The sequence below is a fragment of the Bubalus bubalis genome, chromosome 2 (genome assembly GCF_019923935.1).
Source record: "Bubalus bubalis isolate 160015118507 breed Murrah chromosome 2, NDDB_SH_1, whole genome shotgun sequence".
Lineage (NCBI taxonomy): Eukaryota > Metazoa > Chordata > Mammalia > Artiodactyla > Bovidae > Bubalus > Bubalus bubalis.
Window position 1 is genome coordinate 35,441,394 of NC_059158.1, and position 19,060 is coordinate 35,460,453.

The following is a 19,060-nucleotide window of genomic DNA, read 5'->3' on the forward strand; positions in this document are numbered from 1 at the left end:
TTCAGTGGACAGGAATTTGAGGACAAGATGGGTTTGTTCTTAAAACTCCTTGTACTTATGCATAGACTGTTTTGAGAAGTTTAATTGCATTATCATTGGGTATGTGCACTTAAAATTTTAATACAGATAGATAAATTACTCTCTCAAATGGCTGCAGAAAGTCTAAAGTAAATATTCCAATTAAAAAGTGGGCAAAAGTGCTAGACAGACATTCACCAAAGAAGATATACAGATAACACATAAGCATATGAAAAGATGCTTTGCATCGTATGCCTTTGGGAAATGCAAATTAAAACTAGCGAGATGCCACAACACACCTATTAAAATGGCTAAAATCCAGAACGCTAACAACACCAAATGCAGCTAGGGTGTGGAGCAATGGGAACTCTCATTCATTGCTGGTGGGGATGCAAAATAGTATAGGATACTTTGGCAAGTTTTTACAAAGCTAAACATAGTCTCACTGTATGATCCAGCAATTGCACTCCTAGATATTTACCCAAATGAGTTGAAAACTTATGTCCACGCAAAAACTTGCAGACCAGAGTTTTGGTAGCAGCTTTATTTATAATTGCCCCAAACTGGAAGCAGTCAAGTTGCCCTCTAATAGGTGAACTGATAAACACACCATGATACATTCATATTAATGGAATATTATTCAGTGATAAATAGAAATGAGCTATTACCCCTGATTATTCATTGGAAGGACTGATGATGAAGCTGATGCTTCAACACTATAGCCACCTGATGTGAAGAGCCAACTCACCGGAAAAAAACTCTGATGCTGGGAAAGATTGAAGGTAAATGAGAAGGGGACGGCAGAGGATGAGATGGTTAGATAGCATCACCAACTCAATGGACGTGAACTGAGCAGACTCTGGGAGACAGTGAAGGACAGAAAAGCCTGGCATGCTGCAGTCCAGGGGGTCACAAAGAGTCAGACACAACTTAGTGAATGAACAACAACATCAAGCCACAAAAAGATGGAGAAACATTAAGCGCATATTGTGAAGGGAAAGAAACCTGTCTGAAAAAGTTACATTCTGTATGATTCCAACAATATGACATGGAAAAGGTAAAACTGTAGAGACAGTAGCTGTCTGGGATTGGGCAGGGAGGGGAGGAAAAATGAAGAGGATATCTACAGCAGTGAGAACATTCTGTACAATACTGCTGCTGCTGCTGCTAAGTCGCTTCAGTCGTGTCCTACTCTGTGTGACCCCATAGATGGCAGCCCACCGGGCTCCCCCGTCCCTGGGATTCTCCAGGCAAGAACACTGGAGTGGGTTGCCATTTCCTTCTCCAATGCATGAACGTGAAAAGTGAAAGGGAAGTCGCTCAGTTGTGTCCGACTCTTAGCAGCCACATGGACTGCAGCCTACCAGGCTCCTCCATCCATGGGACTTCCCAGGCAATAGTACTGGAGTGGGGTGCCACTGCCTTCTCCACTGTACAATACTATATGACATAATGATATAATACTATACGATATTATATGATGGACTTCCCTGGTGGCTCAGACAGTAAAGACTCTGCCCGCAATGCAGGAGACGGGGGTTCAATCCCTGGGTTGGGAATATCCCCTGGAGAAGGGAATAGCAACCCACTCCATTATTCTTGCCTGAAGAATCCCATGGATGGAGGGGCCTGGCGGGCTATAGTCCATGGGATCGCAAAGAGTCTGACACGACCGAGCGACTAACATTAATGTGATATGATGGTGGAAACATGCCATTATGCATTTAGCAAAACCCATAGAACCGTGCAACACAAAGAGTTAACCCTAATGTAAACTATGGACTTTAGTTAATAACATACCGAAGCTGACTCATCAGTTGTAATGTATCACACAAGTGTAAGATGTTAAATATAGGGAAACTGGTTGGAGGAAAGGAGTATCTAGAAACTCTGTATTTTCTGTTCATTCTTTTGTAAACCTAAAACTGCTCTAGGAAATAGAATCTATTACTTAAAAATAACAATAAATTTACAGATTCATCAAGGATGTACATTTCATTTCTGTTATCTTTGTTTGCACTGGTGACAGAATTTTGACAGATGTTCAATTTGATGGGTCAAGTATGGTCTTTTATTGTTGTTTTAATTGCGTTGCCCAATTGTTCTACTTAGATTGACATGTTTTCCAGATCCTTGGACTTTCCAGATTCACTTGTTATAAATCACCTGTTCATTTCCTTTGCCTGTTTTTTCAGGTGATTGTTGATTTTTTAAGATGTGGAACTGTGGCTTTTTCTTTTTTTTAACATGTTGCAAATGTTTTCTCACAATCTGTCATTTGTTTTTCAACTTGGATAATGATCTCTTTTGTCCCATTTGTTGTTTAGTTACTAAGTCCTGTCCAACTCTTTGCCACCCATTAGAATGTTTCAAATTTTGAAGGAGGTTAGCCTGGAAATGTGCTTCTGGGGAGACACATGATATGATCTGAGCTAGACTTGCAGATGAAGCCCATTCCTCTGGCCAGTCTCGTCTTTTTTGCTCCTGATGCTCCAAGCTGAACCCAGAGCTCTCTGCTCCAGGTTGTCCATGGAGGCGCTTGTTGAGCATGTTCTGAAACTGGCACGGCTTTATCTAATGGGATGAACCCGGCTAAAGAGATTAGCAAGATGTCTTGTGGATCCCACTTTTAATCTGCAGCCTTCAGGCTGTCCCTCTTTGGTTGGGAAGGGAGCTACAGCAACGACGAGGAGGACTGGCTCCTTCATGAGCTGTGACTCTGAGGTCCCTGCTCCCACTTGAGGGTTAACAGGGGTCCCGGGCTAGGGGGCACAACATGGGCAGCCCCCAGAGCAGCTCCCTTCAGCTTGGACTGTCTGCACCTTTCCCAAGGCCCTGAGTCTTCAGCCTCTGGGCTTATTGAGGTCAGGAGTGAGAGCTGTGCTGTGGGAGGCTACCCGGACTGCACTCTGCAAGTATGGCGCTGCTGAAAGTCAAATTTGACCAGAAGAAGCGGGTCAAGTTGGCCCAAGGGCTCTGGCTCATGAACTGGTTCTCCGTGTTGGCTGGTATCATCATCTTCGGCTTAGGGCTGTTCCTGAAGATTGAACTCCGGAAGAGAAGTGATGTGATGAATAATTCTGAGAGCCATTTTGTGCCCAATTCCTTGATCGGGGTGGGGGTGCTGTCGTGTGTCTTCAATTCTCTGGCTGGCAAGATCTGTTACGACGCCCTGGACCCTGCCAAGTACGCCAAGTGGAAGCCCTGGCTGAAGCTGTATCTGGCCGTGTGTGTCCTCTTCAACGTGGTCCTCTTCCTGGTGGCCCTCTGCTGCTTCCTCCTGCGGGGCTCGCTGGAGAGCACGCTGGCCCATGGACTCAAGAACGGCATGAAATTCTACCGGGACACGGACACCCCAGGCCGGTGTTTCATGAAGAAGACCATCGACATGCTGCAGATCGAGTTCAAGTGCTGCGGCAACAACGGCTTTCGGGACTGGTTTGAGATTCAGTGGATCAGCAACCGCTATCTGGATTTTTCCTCCAAAGAAGTCAAAGAGTAAGTGGCCTCCAGTCCTGGGGTCAGAGTGATGGGGGCACAGAGACCCCAGCCTCTGACTCCCCACTGTTCAGCCTTTTCCTCCCCATTGGGCGCTCTGGGTATACAACTTATTACTGGTGTGTGTGTGAGGGTGTACTTGATTGGACATACGGAATTGTCAATATTCTATCATTTTTTACCTATAAAATTAGCAGCATTGTACAGTTCAACCTAATGTTTGGCTAAGACGGGAAGACAGTGTCAAGTTATAGAAGCAGCTTGAATGCTGGTGGCCAGGGGAGACCCAGCCAGGACTGTGTCTGCTTCATACAGGAGAGATGGGTCACATATACTGAGCTGGTATCTGGCTGCTTGTCTCATTCACTCAAAGTGAATGGATTCAGTCCTACAAGCATAAATTTCTGGGCTGTTCCCTTGTTTTCCAACTTTTCAACCCTGAGCATCCATTCTCAAGGTGTTTGTCCCTGGATATGGTGGAAAGAGCAGAGGATGGGGGCAGTCAGGGGGTCTAAGCTGTAGCTTTGTCTCTACTGTTCATTAGACGGTGACCTTGGACGAGGCCTTTGACACCTTGGGCCCCCTGCTTGACCATCTCTCTCTTTTTAAAATTACTTATTGCCGTGCCGGGTCTTCGTTGCTGGGCATGGGCTTTCTCTAGTTGCGGCAAGAGGGGTCTACTGTCTACTCTCTAGTTGAGGTGTGCAGGCTTCTCACTGTGTGGCTTCTGTGTGGAGCACAGGCTCTGGAGTGCACAGGCTTCAGTAGTTGTGGTGCATGGGCTTGGTGGCCCCGCGGCATATGGAATCTTCCCTGACTAGGGATTGAACCTGTGTCCCTTGCATTGGCAGGAGGGTTCTTAACCACTGGACCACCAGGAAGTCCTATATATTTGCCCATCTTTTAAATGAAGGCACCAAAATACACAACCTTGGTGATTATCTCCTAGCTCTGTCTAGAGCCTGGCATACAATGGGTGCTCAATAAATGCCTGCTGGTGTTCACTACTTAAGTAATAATAGTGCAACTTGATAAAGTGTTTCTAAAATGTTCTTGGCTTGTGTAAAAGTAACATCCTGAGGGGGATGTAAGGGAATGTTCGAGAGGAGACTCTCACCCTTTGACCCTGGCATACCCCTCTTCCCAGAGACCCACCATTAGAGCCTTGAGTCATTTTCCAGGGATAGGTTGGCCGGCCCTGAGCCGGTGGCTCTCCCCCACCTCTTCTTTCTGTCCAACTCTCCTCATCCCCTGGTTGAGGCTAGGGGTTTAGTTGCTCCCCCAGGTGGTTTATCCTCTGAGTGAGGCTGGTGAGTCAGGGGGACAGGCACTCGGGACACAGGCACACTGGCTGCAGGATGTGGGTGAAGCCCAGACAACACTGGTGAACCCGAGGGAAGGGAAGTCAGAATGAAGGTCACTGCTTGGGACTGTATTTTCTCTGTCGGAGGGGATTACTTCTATAAATCCCTTTTCAAGGAGGCTTGTAAACCACTCTGCCCTTCCTAGGGGACAGGTCTGCAGAGACGGCACGAAGTGGCATGATTTATATATGTCGCCCCAGAAGGGTGTGAAGCCAGAGGGACAAGCAGAGTTCTGGGGGCTGGGGAGAGTGGGGAGAGTGGGAATTGATGGTAGAGCCAGCTTTTGTGATGGGCAGCAAGGGGTTTCTCATCCTCTCTCTCATTTTCCTTGAATGTCTTCTGCAGGGTCAGTCCTTGACAAGACTTACAGGATCTCTCTGTAATCCCCAAATCCCCTTCTGTCCCAGGGTAGAGCAACGTTCCAGGCACTTCACTCCCAGCGGTCGGCATATCCAACTTGCTAGGCCAGCATTAAACTTGATCAAAATCACCTCAGTACCCCATACCAACTTATTGGTGTGAAACTATCCTAACTCCACTGACTTGGAAAAAATTTTCTCTGCTGCACATACACACACACACACATGGTCACAACATTAAGAGAAACTGAACATCCCTGACTGAGCCTGGCACTTGTGGGCTCAGCCAAGCATGGACAGATGGTTGGTTTTGGGAGATTTCTCACAGGAATCTTTAAGGTCAACGGCTGGTTCCTGAAGGCTCCTGATCATGGAGATCAAGTGGAATAATGCAAGATGTTTTACAAGAGTTTACAAGCCTTTGACCCACTCCCACCCCCTCACCCCAGCCTGTCCTGTTGCTATGTTGCTGGGGCTTTTGGGAGGAAAAGCATCCTTATTTGGTGGGCACAAAACCTTTCCTGGGGGGGGGGGTTGTATTATTTTTAGTTGTTGTTATCTCTATTTTGTAGAAATTTGAGCCTCAGAGAGGTTAAGGGATGTTTCGAAAATCTCACACCAGGAATTAGCAAGCTGGGACTGGGGGCGGGGTGGGACAGATTTTTGGAAAACCAACCAACCAGCTTTATGGACAGTATACTCCACACACCACACAACTCACCCATCTAAAGTGAGCAATTCAATGGTTTTTAGTATATTCACAGAGCTGTGCAACCAGGACTGAGGTTGATTTTAGAACGTGTTCATCATCTTGCAGAGAAACCCTGCACTCTTCAGCGTTCACTCTGATCTCCCCTGCCCCCAAGTCCAAGCAGCCACTCTGTCTCCATCCACTTGCCTGCCCTGACCACTTCGCTATGAATGGACTAGTGCGGGATTGTCCTCTGGGGTCTGGCTTCTTCGGTCAGTGCACTGTTTGCAGATTTCATCCATGTCGCAGCAGTATCAGCGCTTGTTCATTCTTCTGCTGGGACACTGTCCCACTGAGGGGAGGTCCAGCTCTTGATTCTGCTCTTTCTACTCGGCCATTTCCACTCCACCCCGTAGGCGTTAGATGAGTGCTTGTTTCCCGATGACTGAAACCTCTGGAGGGGGCCGGTTTGCCTCACGTTGTCCCTCCTCCTGTCTCTGTCTTGTTCTTTCCTTCCTTCTCCAGAGGCACAGTGGAAGGTGTGACACAGGCTCAACAAACACCTGTGGATCGTGATGGGATTCCTATCCTTCTATGCCTGGATCTCAGATCATCATGAGGCCCCCCAGAAGCCAGGACCCCCCTCCCAAGACTCCCTGTGGGCTGTGGCACCCGGGACAGGACTGTGCTCCATTCTCCTGGGATTGCTTTCTCTCTCCCTTCCCAGCTATACTGCACTTGCTGTATGCCAGGCTCTCTATGTATATTAACCCAATTAATCTCCACCACCCCGTCAGAGACTTTATTGTCATCTCTCAGGTGAGAAAACTGAGGCTCTCAGAGGTCAAGCGATTTGCCAAGGTTCCACAGGTGTCACTCAGCTGGCACAGAGGCAGGGGAGGAGGCTGTTACAACTGGGGGAGGTCCTCAGGGGAGTCCAGGAATGCCGCCTCCCTCAGAGACTCTTGAGTTTTCAGAGCAAGGAATTGGGATATAGATTTGGAGTTCTTAACCAGAACTGCTTTAATTATTATTATTTTTGCATTTCAACTTTTATTATAGAGAATTTCAAGCATTCACAGAAGTAGAGAGATTACGAGAAATCCCCATGTACCTGTCACCTTACTTTGATAAATGTAAACATTCTCCCTTTCTCGTTCCATCACTACTGCCCTTGCTCCCCCAAAACACACATCCAAGTACTAACCAGGCCTGACCCTGCTTAGCTTCCGAGATCGGGTGCGTCTAGGGTGGTATGGCTGTAGACAAGAGATAAAGAGGATTTGTGGTTTTTTTGCCTTTTTGTTTTTGTTTAACAGATGCACAATAGTAATCATGTCCACTAACACTACTATCATCTAATATTCAGTATTCTCTGATTGTCTCAAGATGTCTTTTACAGTTGGTTTGTTCAAATCAGGATCTAAATCACACCTTGCATTTGGTTGTTAGGAGACCTAACAACCTTTCTTACTCTTAACGTTACCTTTTTCAAGCCATGTGCATCTTGGAGGAAGTCAGCCACTTGTCCTGCAGAATTCCTCACATTCTGGGCTTGGGTCGTCGCAGCCAAGAGCTGTCGTCATCTAGTGTCTTCTGTCTCCTTTGTTCCTGTGTAAACCAGCAGTGGGGCTAAGGTGTGGCTGGATTCAGGTTGTTTTGGCAAGAACACCTAGCAGGGCGCTGCTATGGCACCAGGTGAGACATGACGTCTTCAACCAGTTTATAATAATAATTTTTTTCGTTCACACCACTGGCATGTGGGGTCTTAATTCCCCGACCAGGGATGGAACTGTGCCCTCTGCAGTGGAAGCATGGAGTCTTAACCATTGAACCACCAGAGAAGTCCCTATACTCATTCCTTCAAGGTTTCTTCCTGTTTTCATGACGAGCTGAGCTTCAGGGTCTTGGGATGAGAAGCAGAGCATGAAGAAGCTCAGAGGCCTTGGCACTGCCAGCCTGAGGGAACTGTAAGCCAGGAAGGCCTGGCCTGGGGCCCTCAGTCTGAGGGAGAAGCTGGCACTGAGCTCTTGCACTTCACTGTCCTTTCCACGGAACCCAGAGGACAGTAAACTCTTCCTAAACAATTAAGAGGTAACTCAAAAATTCTCGACCTTGGCTAGGAGATCCCGGAGGGCGGGGCCGTGTCTCCCCTCAGACTGGGGCTCCCTGAGGTGGGGCCGTGTCTCCCCTCAGACTGGGGCTCCCTGAGGTGGGGCCGTGTCTCCCCTCAGACTGGGGCTCCCTGAGGTGGGGCCGTGTCTCCCCTCAGACTGGGGCTCCCTGAGGCGGGGCTGTGTCTCCCCTCAGACCGGGGCTCCTTGAGGTGGGGCCGTGACTCCCCTCAGACCGGGGCTCCTTGAGGTGGGGCCGTGACTCCCCTCAGACCAGGGCTCCCTGAGGTGGGGCTGTGAGCTGGGGCTGATCTGCATCTTCCCCATATGACTAAGGTATCCTTGCAAACAAGGACTCTGTTGTTTCTTTCTCTTCAGACTGGGGCTCCTTGAGGCGGGGCCTGGACTCCCCTCAGACCGGGGCTCCCTGAGGCGGGGCTGTGTCTCCCCTCAGACTGGGGCTCCCCGAGTACTGGTCTGTTTCTCCTGCTGAGACTGGACTCTCTGGCACAAGTCTAGATCCCTCATCAGGTCAGTTCTCCCTGAAAGCAGTGCAGTGTCTCCTCTCAGAGTGGGGCTTCCTTGGAAAAGGCTGGGTCCCCTCCTTTCCCCCTGCCCTTCCAAGAAATACTAATACTGCACTTGCTGAATACCAGGTTCTCTATGTGTATTAACCCAATTAATCTCCACCACACCACTGTCAGAGACTTTACTGTCATTTCTCACGTGAGAAAACTGAGGGTCTCAGAGGTCAAGCGATTTGCCAAGGTTCCACAGGTGTCACTCAGCTGGCACACGGGCTGGGAATTGACTCTTATCAGTTTACACTCCTGGATCCCTCCTCTCCCCTCCCATGCTTGTTTTCATATGGTGTTCCTTATTGATTTATTAATTCGCCTACTAAATTATATTGTTTTTTCCAGGAAAATTCCAATGTGATGATTTTCCCATATTGTATCTTGGCTGTGAGAGAGTGAGCTAGAACAAAGCCTTACCTTAATCAAGACCCCTACAACCCTTGGTGAGCCCTGAGCAGAGATTTGTAGCCTGGGAAATACTCTGATATAAATAGCCAGCTCACCAACTAAGGAGCTCTCCTCTGCCTGACTTTGTGTTAAGAGGGTGAGTGAGTGGAGCCTTAATCTGTGGTTGGAACCAGGGCGAGTGCTAAGTAAACAAGACAGTACTCCTGAGGGAGAGGGAGGGCTAGTTGCAGAGATATGGGACCCCAAGAGGTCCTAGGCTGGGGGAACCCCAATGTCGATCGAGCCAGGGCTGCCCTCCCTTAGGCCCCAGTATGCCTCAGAGGGGATGAGACAGGTCTGTAGGCCTTACCCCAGTTGAGGAAGACATGGGGTGTGCACAGGAGAGATGATGGTAGACAAGGAAGGGCTCCTGGGACAGGGAACAGTGGCGAGAACTCACACCTTTCTAGGGAGTTTATCTAGAAAAGGGCTTCCCTGGTAGCTCAACTAGTAAAAAATCTGCCTGCAATGCGGGAGACCCCAGTTCGATTCCTGGGTCAGGAAGATCCCCTGGAGAAGGGATAGGCTACCCACTCCAGTATTCTTCGGCTTCCCTGGTGGCTCAGTTGGTAAAGAATCTGCCCACAATGCGGGAGACCTGGGTTCGATCCCCGGGTCGGGAAGATCCCCTGGAGAAGGGAATGGCTACCCACTCCAGTATTCCGGCCTGGAGAATTCCATGGACTGTATAGTCCATGGGGTCACAAAGAGTTTGACACGAATGAGTGACTTACACTTCTCTAGCTAGAAAGAGCCAACAGGCAGGAAGGCACTGGAGACTCTGAGGAAACTCCAAGAGGAGAGGTGGGCAACTGCTGTGGGCTGGTCTTCCACTTCCTGTGTAACTTGGGTGAGGGCTTGCCCTGCTCTGGGCCCCATTTCCTCCTTGGTAGAACAGTCCGGTGGGCTGCAGGGTCCCCCTAGATGGCCAAGAGTGGGGAGGATCCAGCATTCTCTCAGAGCCTATGTCCTGGGCATCCACTGACTGCCGCACCTCACCCTCCCCACAGTCTCTGATTGTCCCACCTCACACAGTCTACAGCTCACATGTGCAGATTTGGGACTCAGAGGCCAGCTCTCTGCGCTCTAACCCATTGCCCTCCATGGAGATGCTGGGGCTGGCCTAGGTGGGAGTGGGTTCCAGGGGTTGCCTGCAGGTCAGAAAGAGGGACGAATGGCATCTGTGTTTGGGGACCAGGGCTGTGGGGGCAGCTGGCCCCTCAGGATGGGGCTGGGAGCCCCAAGGTGAAGGTTGCTGCTCCAGTGCCCCACTGGGACCACCCCGGCCAGCGGAGCCTGGTGCCACACGGGGCTGTTCAGACGGCTGCTCCCAGGCACTCACCTGCTCCAGGCAGGTGAGCTTCAGCGGTGACCCCTTCTGTCCTTGGACAGATGCCACCCAGCGCCAGCTGAGGGCCAGCGGGGAGCTCTGCCCTTGAGGGCTGGGTCACAGCAGGGGCTCCCCTCTTCTCCACAGCCGGCAGGGCCCATGACCCCGCTCATGCGTGGCTGCTCCCCAGTGGACTACAGTGGTCTATTCCACCCTCACAGCTGCTCCCTGAGGACACACAGGGCTCCTGCAAAAGCTCTTGTTCAGTCACCCAGCCCAGCCCTGGCCCAGGAGTCCACATTTCCTGCACAGTTAGTATGTACCAGGCACTCTTCTAAGCCTTTTTACAGGGATCCCTTCCCACAATCCTCATGTCAAGTTCATTTTACAGATAAGTAAGCTGAGACCCACAAGGGTAAGGTGGTCCAGAGGGATGGATCTGGAGTAAACTAAGGCTGTCCTGCTCTTATCATGGTCCTAGTCCTAGACAACCTGTGCATCCAGGGCCAGCTGTGCTGTGGGTCCTGTCCATGAAGTAGAGGCCAGGGACTGCAGGGCAGGTGGAAATATGGTCGCCATGACCCAGGCGCGGATTGTTCTGGAACCAAGGAGGCCACACCGTGCAGTATGGTATGGTCTTAACCATACCGATCAGCAGACAGTTCACTGAAAAGAAACCACAAATGGATCTTAAAACATATCAAAAGATTCCCAATTTTACTTATAACGAGAAAAAAAAAAGAAACTTAGAACAACTTTGGAGATATTATTTTTCATCTATCAGATTTTGGCAAAGATCAAAAACAGGACTTGTGTGGGTGTGGCCAGTGGAGATGTCACTGTACAATCCCCCAGAGACAGACAGCAGAGCTTGGGTGCAACCACAGATGGGCCCTGATGCAGAGACGCCTCTCCTAGCAACTGATGCTCTAGATATAGTCCTAGTATGTGAACTGACCCCGTCCCTGCTTGTATTAACACGAAACTGGGAGAATCCCCGATGTCCATCAGTAGGGAAGTTGATAGTACCCCATGGGCTATCTGCACACTGGGGATACCATGCACCTCATTAAAACCTGGAGAACTCTCCCCCCTGACAGATATAAAAGATCTCCAAGGTATTGTTAATGGAAAAATGATGGTTTAAGGCAGTGTCAATATAATGTGACCATTTGGGTAAAAACAAAACAAACAGGAAGAATTTTTGCAAAATCTGAATTTGCTTGTCCATGTGTGAGGCCTCTGTAGAAGGACAGACAGAACTGGCCACAGTGAAGGCACTTGGAGGCCAAGAAACAAGATAGTGGGAGGATTTTTTCAATCAAGGAGATATTACTTAGAAGCTAAACATTAACATGTTTTTTCCTGGCCGAGTGGCATGCAGAAACTTAGTTCCCTGACCAGGGATCAAACCCATGCCCCCTGCAGGGGAAAAGTGCAGTCTTAACCACTGGACCTCCAGGAAAGTCCCTGAACATCTTTTGATCTTTTTTTTAATATTTATTTATCTGGCCATGCCAGGTCTTAGCTGTGGCACTTGGGATCTTCAATCTCTGTTGTGGCAGGTGGGATCTAGTTCCTTGACCAGGGATTGAATCCAGGCCCACTGCATTGGGAGTACAGTCTTAACCACTGAACCACTAGAGAAGTCCTTGAACATCTTTTTAAGAGTACAATTAATTACCATTTCAATGAACATTGGAAATAACTTCTATTATGAGCAACTACATGCTCCCTATTCTTATGTTGTAAAAGTTTGCTGTTATTATGTAATAATGCCTTGCAATTAAAAAAAATAAACTTAAAAAAATTTTTTATTCAAGATAATGTGCACATAATTAAGTGTGCAAATCTTAAGTGCACAGAGACAGCTACATAAACTTTTTTTTTTTTAAATTTTCGCTGCACCATGAGGCTTGCAGAACCACAGTTCCCTGACTAGGGATTGAAGCTGTGCCCCCTGCAGTGAAAGTGCAGAATTTTAATCACTGGACCACCAGGGAAGTCCCTGCCCCTTTTGAATCCACATAAATGCATGGAGTGCTCTAACCAAATATAAATTAATAGAGAAATGTTAAAGTTGTGCAAACTGCATCCTTCAGGTGAATAAGGCTCTTCCACCCAGCGGGGAAGGGTGGGGCAGAGCTCATTGTGGATGGAGAGAAGCCATGGGCAAAGACTCATTCCTTGCCCCTACTGCAAAGGCCCAGGGCCAGAGCAGGCCTTCTGGAAACATCTGCTAGACAGAACTGATCTGGCCAGAGGAGGCATTGGTTGGTCCCCAGAGCTGTAAGGGGGAGATGAGGTTAGAGAAGGGGCTGCGGGCTAATGTTGATGGTCACAAATGCCAGGCAGAGCCTTGTCTCACACTTACAACCTTTCCTGCGGCTCTCATCCTACCAGCCTGGCACGGCTCCAAGAAATCACTGCATGCCAGGCCCTGGCAGCACATAGAGTTGTTGGGTGATTTTTTTTTGCATAAATCTTTATTTTGGTCTTTATAAAAACTGATGTGGTGCTCCATCGACTGGGGTCAAATGTTGTCTACAGTGAAACATCCATGTTCTGACATACATAATAGCTTCCAGGAGTACAGTGCTCATGTTGATCTTGTGTTCAGTTGGGTTAAAACAATGGGCAATAAAAGAATGAACACATGCCTCATGTATGTGATTCACTCTTGTCTAAATGCCCCGTCCTGTGACTTCCTTCCTATCTACACTACTAGTTATCCCAGGATCTTGAAGAAACACTGAACCTCTAATAGGCTACCCTCTGGCAGATCAGTACAGTGAACAGCACTCTGGATCTCAGTTTTACCAAATGTGGCTCAGAGGCTTCCAGGGCATTTCAGGATCAGCAGGTCCATAGAATCCTTGAAATGTCTTGTAAGATTTTGCCGAATCTCCATTGCTATACAAGGGCTAGAATACACATGTTCCTTATTTACTTGCTTCTTGGTTTATCATCTGTCTCAACCCTGTGAACATAAGCTCCAGGAAGCTGGGGCCTTGGCTTTCTGGGCCACTCCTCCATCTTCAGCAGCTGGAATAGTGGCTGGCATGTAGCTGATGAACAGCAAATTAGTTCTCGAGAAGAATGAGTGAATGAATATCCCAGATTTTCAGAGATGAGGGATGAGAGAAACTGGCATCTGCTGAGAAGTCCAGGAGGCCAGTCTCAAGCCATCTATCTGTTTCTTCTGCAGTCGCATCAAGAGCAATGTGGACGGGCGGTACCTGGTGGACGGTGTCCCCTTCAGCTGCTGCAACCCCAACTCACCGCGGCCCTGCATCCAGTACCAGCTCACCAACAACTCTGCGCACTACAGCTACGACCACCAGACGGAGGAGCTCAACCTGTGGCTGCGTGGCTGCAGGGCCGCCCTGCTGAGCTATTACAGCAACCTCATGAATACCATAGGTGCTGCGACGCTCCTCGTCTGGCTCTTTGAGGTAGGCCCTGGTCAACGAGGGGGCAAGACAAGAGGGACTCACCTGCCCCACTGGGATTCACAGGGTGGAGCTGGGCCCGGGACTCCCTCCTGGGAACCAGCCCTCTGCCAGCATGCAGGCAGCCCCAGGCTTGAATACTGGCACTTCCACTTTTTGTTTCTGTCCTACCACTTAAAGAAGAGTTGAAATTCATAGCACATAAAATCAATCATTTTAAAGCGAACAGTTCGGAGGCATTTGGTACATTCACAGTGTTGTGCGACTACCACCTCTATCTTGTTCCAAAATACTTCCACCACCCCCTCAAAAAAACCTCATAATCATTATGCAGTCAGACCCCTCCAGCCCTCCCGCTAAGCCCCTGGCAACCACCCATTTTTGTTCTGTCCTTGTGGCTTTATCTATTCTGGACATTTCATATAAATGGAATCATTTAATTAATATATGACCTTTCATGTCTGACTTCTTTCACTTTGGATGTTTTTGAGGTTCATCCTGTGTCTCCACTTTTTGCACCTGAGGTCTCAGAAACTTATTTAACCTCTCTGTTATAGGGGGCTGACAGCACTTAGCTCTGGGGCTACTGGGAGGCAACAGGAGTTACAGGCACATTGATTTGTGCTTCTCTTGAAATTCTGGTAGCAGTTTACCTGGTATTCTGATTATCTGTAGGTTCATTTTCCATCACCTATTAGGTTTAATACCTCTCTGTAGCTGCAGGGCTTGGGATGTAGCAAGCCCTCATTCATTCATTTGTTGAAGAAATAATTCTCAAACACCTGAGTGTTGGGCGCTGTCCTCGGTGCTGAACAAGAGCCCATGTCAAGGAAGGGTAAGCTGAGGTAGTACAGAGGGTGACGCATGGGCTCTTGCTTTGAGCTGACAGCAGGAAACCCAGCCTCCAAAAGCTAAATTTACAAAGCCAGGGATATTAGGGAGGAAACTGCTCATCAGAGAAGATTCACTGAAAGTTCCCTTTAACTAAGTCTATCTTTAGTGCTGGGCTTCCCTGGTGGCTCAGAGGTTAAAGCGTCTGCCTGCAATGCGGGAGACCTGGGTTCAATCCCTGGGTTGGGAAGATCCCCTGGAGAAGGCAATGGCAACTCACTCCAGCATTCTTGCCTGGAGAATCCCATGGATGGAGGAGCCTGGTGGGCTATAGTCCACAGGGTTGCAAAGCGTTGGACACGACTGAGCGACTTCACTTCACTTCACTTTAGTGCTATGGAAATTCACAGGTAGGTGTGCTCTCCTCTGAGACACACCACTTCTAACTCACCATGTCACACCACAGGGGGTTGAACTGCCTGTTGAGGGGGGATGAGATGGGGAAGGAGGCCTTCTTCTCACACTGAGGCAAACGCAAGCATATTCATGGAGATTTACTGGTCCCTGGCTCCTTAAGGCAGTCTTAGGAATGAATGGGTACAATGAGGAGAAAAGGTTAGAACGTAGAATGAGGATAGGTTGGAAGACTGCATCCCTTGAAAACCCATGAAAAGAAGACTGAAAGGGTAACTGAAGTCAGTGGGAAAATGGAGTTCCACTGGCTGCCTCTCCGCTTACCCACTTTTCCAGAAATCTAGCGACTGCTTAAGAAGAGGAACAGTTCGCTGGGAACAGGGAGTTTGCATGCCCCTGACTTTTGCTTGAGGCTTTTAGTGGGCAGACTCTGCGATGGGCACAAGGGTGGCTGAGTTGATAAGATTCTGCTCTCAGCCTTGCCCTCCTGGGTTTCACAATCCAGTGAGGATATGACACCTCAATACTAACACTAGTGCAAAATTCATAGTGTGGCAGGAGGCCTTCTTGAGGAAAGAAGGAAAGAATCAGAATGGGCATGTGGGTACCAGGAGGACTTCCTGGAGGAAGGATTTTTTCACTGTAAAAATATCTCATTAAACTTTCAGTCAACAATAATTATAACAAAACCCTAAAACTACTAGTTACTATTACCATGCACTACCATAATTATAAAATACTCCCAGAGCATTCATTCACAGATGTCTACTGAGGCCCTAGCACCATGGGGTACCCTTCTGGGGCTGCGACAGCAGGTGAACAGGCCGCTTCAAGGCCACTCCTGCCCTCAGGGGGTGGATGTTCTCTGTTAGCGGGTCTAGGCCTCTCACAGAGATCGTTATACCATCAAAGGAAGAGTGCAAGCAAAGCAGGAATTTGTGCAGAAGCAAGCCAACACAATACAGGGTGAGAAGAGTAGAAAGAATACTTACCTCGCTGCCTAAAAACCAACTACAGCTGCCACACTCCACACACTCAAGTGTCACGGCACGCCCGTGGAACAGGCGTACTTCATCTGAAAGTCTGCAAACGAGCCAAGTGAACTGAGGCTTCCTGGTCACATGGCTGGCTAGGTGCCAGGGCTGAGGCTTGAATCCAGGCATTCTGGCACCAGAGTCTGTAGCAGTGACTGCCAGTGAACAAATCCAAACCAATCACCCACTCATCCCCATACTAATCAGAATAACAGAAATAGAGGGAAACCATCTATTACCTTGTTTGCAGGTAAAAGATGACTTGTTATTCTGTCCAGCGAATAGTTGCTGAGCACCCAATATGTACCAAGCAGTGTGCTAGGAATGAGGTGGGGGTGGGCATGGAGAAGGAGCCCAGGATTAATGCCCCCCAGGACAGGGGAGACCCAGGGGAGGGGCACCCCTAATACTCTAGGTAGAGAAAATGGCACATGGTAAAACTGGAAAGGAGAAAGGCTGCGGTGGGCAGGATCCAAAGAACCCTGGAGTGACTGGCAAGGGAGAACAGGGTCACAGGTGAGGCAGGGGCAGCAGGAGGTGTTTTGAGCACTCAGGCATGGCTGGGGCAGGCAGGCCCTTGTCAACTCAGACCCAACAGAGCCTTGTCTGAAGGGCCCCCGTGGCTTCTGAGTGACGCCTGCCCCCGCTACTTCCCTGCTCCTGTAAGTCTCCTCTCCCCACACCAGGTGACCATCACTGTCGGGCTACGCTACCTGCACACGGCGCTGGAAGGCATGGCCAACCCCGAAGACCCCGAGTGTGAGAGTGAGGGCTGGCTTCTGGAGAAGAGCGTGCCAGAGACCTGGAAGGCCTTTCTGGAGAGTGTGAAGAAGCTGGGCAAGGGCAACCAGGTGGAAGCTGAGGGCGAGGATGCAGGCCAGGCCCCGGCGGCAGGCTGACGGCCCTGCGGCCCCCTCCCCTCTGTACACTGAAAAGTAGTGGACTCCAGGAACTTCGGATACCCCCCGGATCCCATCAGAATCTCCCGAAGAGGGCAGCCGTCTCACAGAGGCTCTTCTGGATGCTGGGATTTAATATTCAGGGCCCCTAAAAACTTCTGTGGAATGAATGTCTCACTGTGACTGCATGAGTCCTGCTCAGCCCCACTGCCCTGGACGCACCTTCACGGTGGGCTCATGGAGGGCCTCTCAGCAGGTGACTCTGTGTTCACAGGAATTCGGTTCCACCCGGGGGCTACTGGCCGCAGCTGAGGGCTGCTCTCCTTTCACACACCGGCTGTTCTGGTGAGCTCCAAGTTGCTTCATTCTATATCCCAAGTGTCACTTGGTGCATAAGCCCAGGAATTTGAAAAATGTACTGGACATGCTGTCAGTTTTTTCAAATGCAAAGACTGACAGGTCATCCATTTTACGTAATTATAGACGGTGAGGGACAGTTATATTTTTTTAAGAGTAATGGTCTCTCCAAAGCACTGAGGGCTCCAAAGAGGAATTCTCAATCGTGAGGCAAGAGCATTTAAAGAGAGGGGATTATATCCCCCAGCAAAAACACAGCTTTTGTGTCACCTTCACAAGCCCTCAGCACTTAGCTAGGAGTGAGCTACAGGCTGAGGGAGTGGGGCTGCTGCAGGTTCCAGATAACGGACCTCCTTGGGCTTGTCCGTGGAAGCGCCAGGTCTGTGGCAAAGGAGCAACAATGAGACAAGAGTCCACTGTTTGGAGACTGGGCCTCACCCCCAGCGGGCCCAGGGATGCCCAAGAGGTGCTGTGACAGCCCCTGGACCACACGAGCCGTCCACAGTGGAGGGTGGGGTCCTCTGCAAGCTCTGCCCTGCTTCTTCCCCCACATATCCATCCTGCAAAGGGTACTTCCCGAACACCTCTGCGTTAAAAGATTCTTTGCAACTTCTCCTCTTCCCATGCTAGTAACTACGAAAGAAGTTTTCACTTCCCTCCGGAAACAAGAAAGAAGCTTTAAGGGAAGGAGGGAATGATTTCATTGCTGTCCTGAGTCTTCAGTGTGGAGATAGTAAGACTTCTGGTGCTGCCTGGGCTATGTGCTGGGGCTTGAACTCTCCCAGACTAGATCAAAGATGTTTGAATATCCTGTCAGACTTTGGTCCCAGGTTGAATTCAATTAGACTTCTGAGTGTGGAGACCAAGCAAGAGATGATCCATGTGGGCAACACTGAGGGAGTCAACCTCTCGGATGAGGGTCCCGGAGCTCTCCCCTCCCAGGGGTGCTGAGAACCATCCAGAAAATGCCACTCCAGGCCCACATGCTTGACGATGCTGTTGACAGCTGTACAATAGACATTAAAAATTATATTATACAAAAATCACTTTTGTTAAATGCCTGTCTTAAATGTATGTGCTAAATGTGTTTAGCACAGGAACCCAGATTCTTGCTAATACTTGCTAACAAAACCAAACGAATCCTGACACTGAATGGAGGCACTGCTCACGATCAGGGAGCTGTCTCAACAGCCTGGGTGTCACCTCACCTCTGATCTGCAAGAACAGGGGCCATCAGGTTATCCAAATAATCTCAATATTTCCTAGTATTTGGACCAGAACGGAATTTAGTATTTTAGTATGTGGAATCTCAATTTAGGGATTTAAGGAAAAGTTCCAAATCTCCACCCCCCCCCCCCACCCCCCCACACCCAACCACCACTCTGGTCAGAATTTTGAGTGCTGTTGAGAGGATGAAGGGTTGAACAGACTCTACAATAAATATCAGTTGATTCAGAGCAGACTGTGTAGGGAGCCCGGAGCTGGTGTACTGAATTAAGAACATGCAGATGACAATCTGGAGGAGGAGGAGGCAAAAGACACAATGCAGGAAGCTCCCTCAGCATCCTACGTCCCACGTTGGGGAAGTGATACCACTGGAGGCAGTGCGCTCATACAAAGGGAGTAAATTCACAAAGTCTCTCTTACAGGTCCCAGAATAGAAACGGGTTGGGT

The 19,060-nt window shown here is 49.1% G+C and overlaps 1 protein-coding gene across 1 annotated transcript; it reads left to right on the forward strand.

The window, feature by feature from the left end:
• Nucleotides 1–2,649: 2,649 nt before the first annotated feature.
• Nucleotides 2,650–17,029, forward strand: PRPH2 (peripherin 2). Its single transcript, XM_006069210.3, has 3 exons — nucleotides 2,650–3,516; nucleotides 13,608–13,854; nucleotides 16,817–17,029. The coding sequence occupies exons 1-3, from the start codon at nucleotides 2,936–2,938 to the stop codon at nucleotides 17,027–17,029; spliced, it is 1,041 nt and encodes a 346-aa protein (XP_006069272.1). The 5' UTR covers nucleotides 2,650–2,935.
• Nucleotides 17,030–19,060: the final 2,031 nt, after the last annotated feature.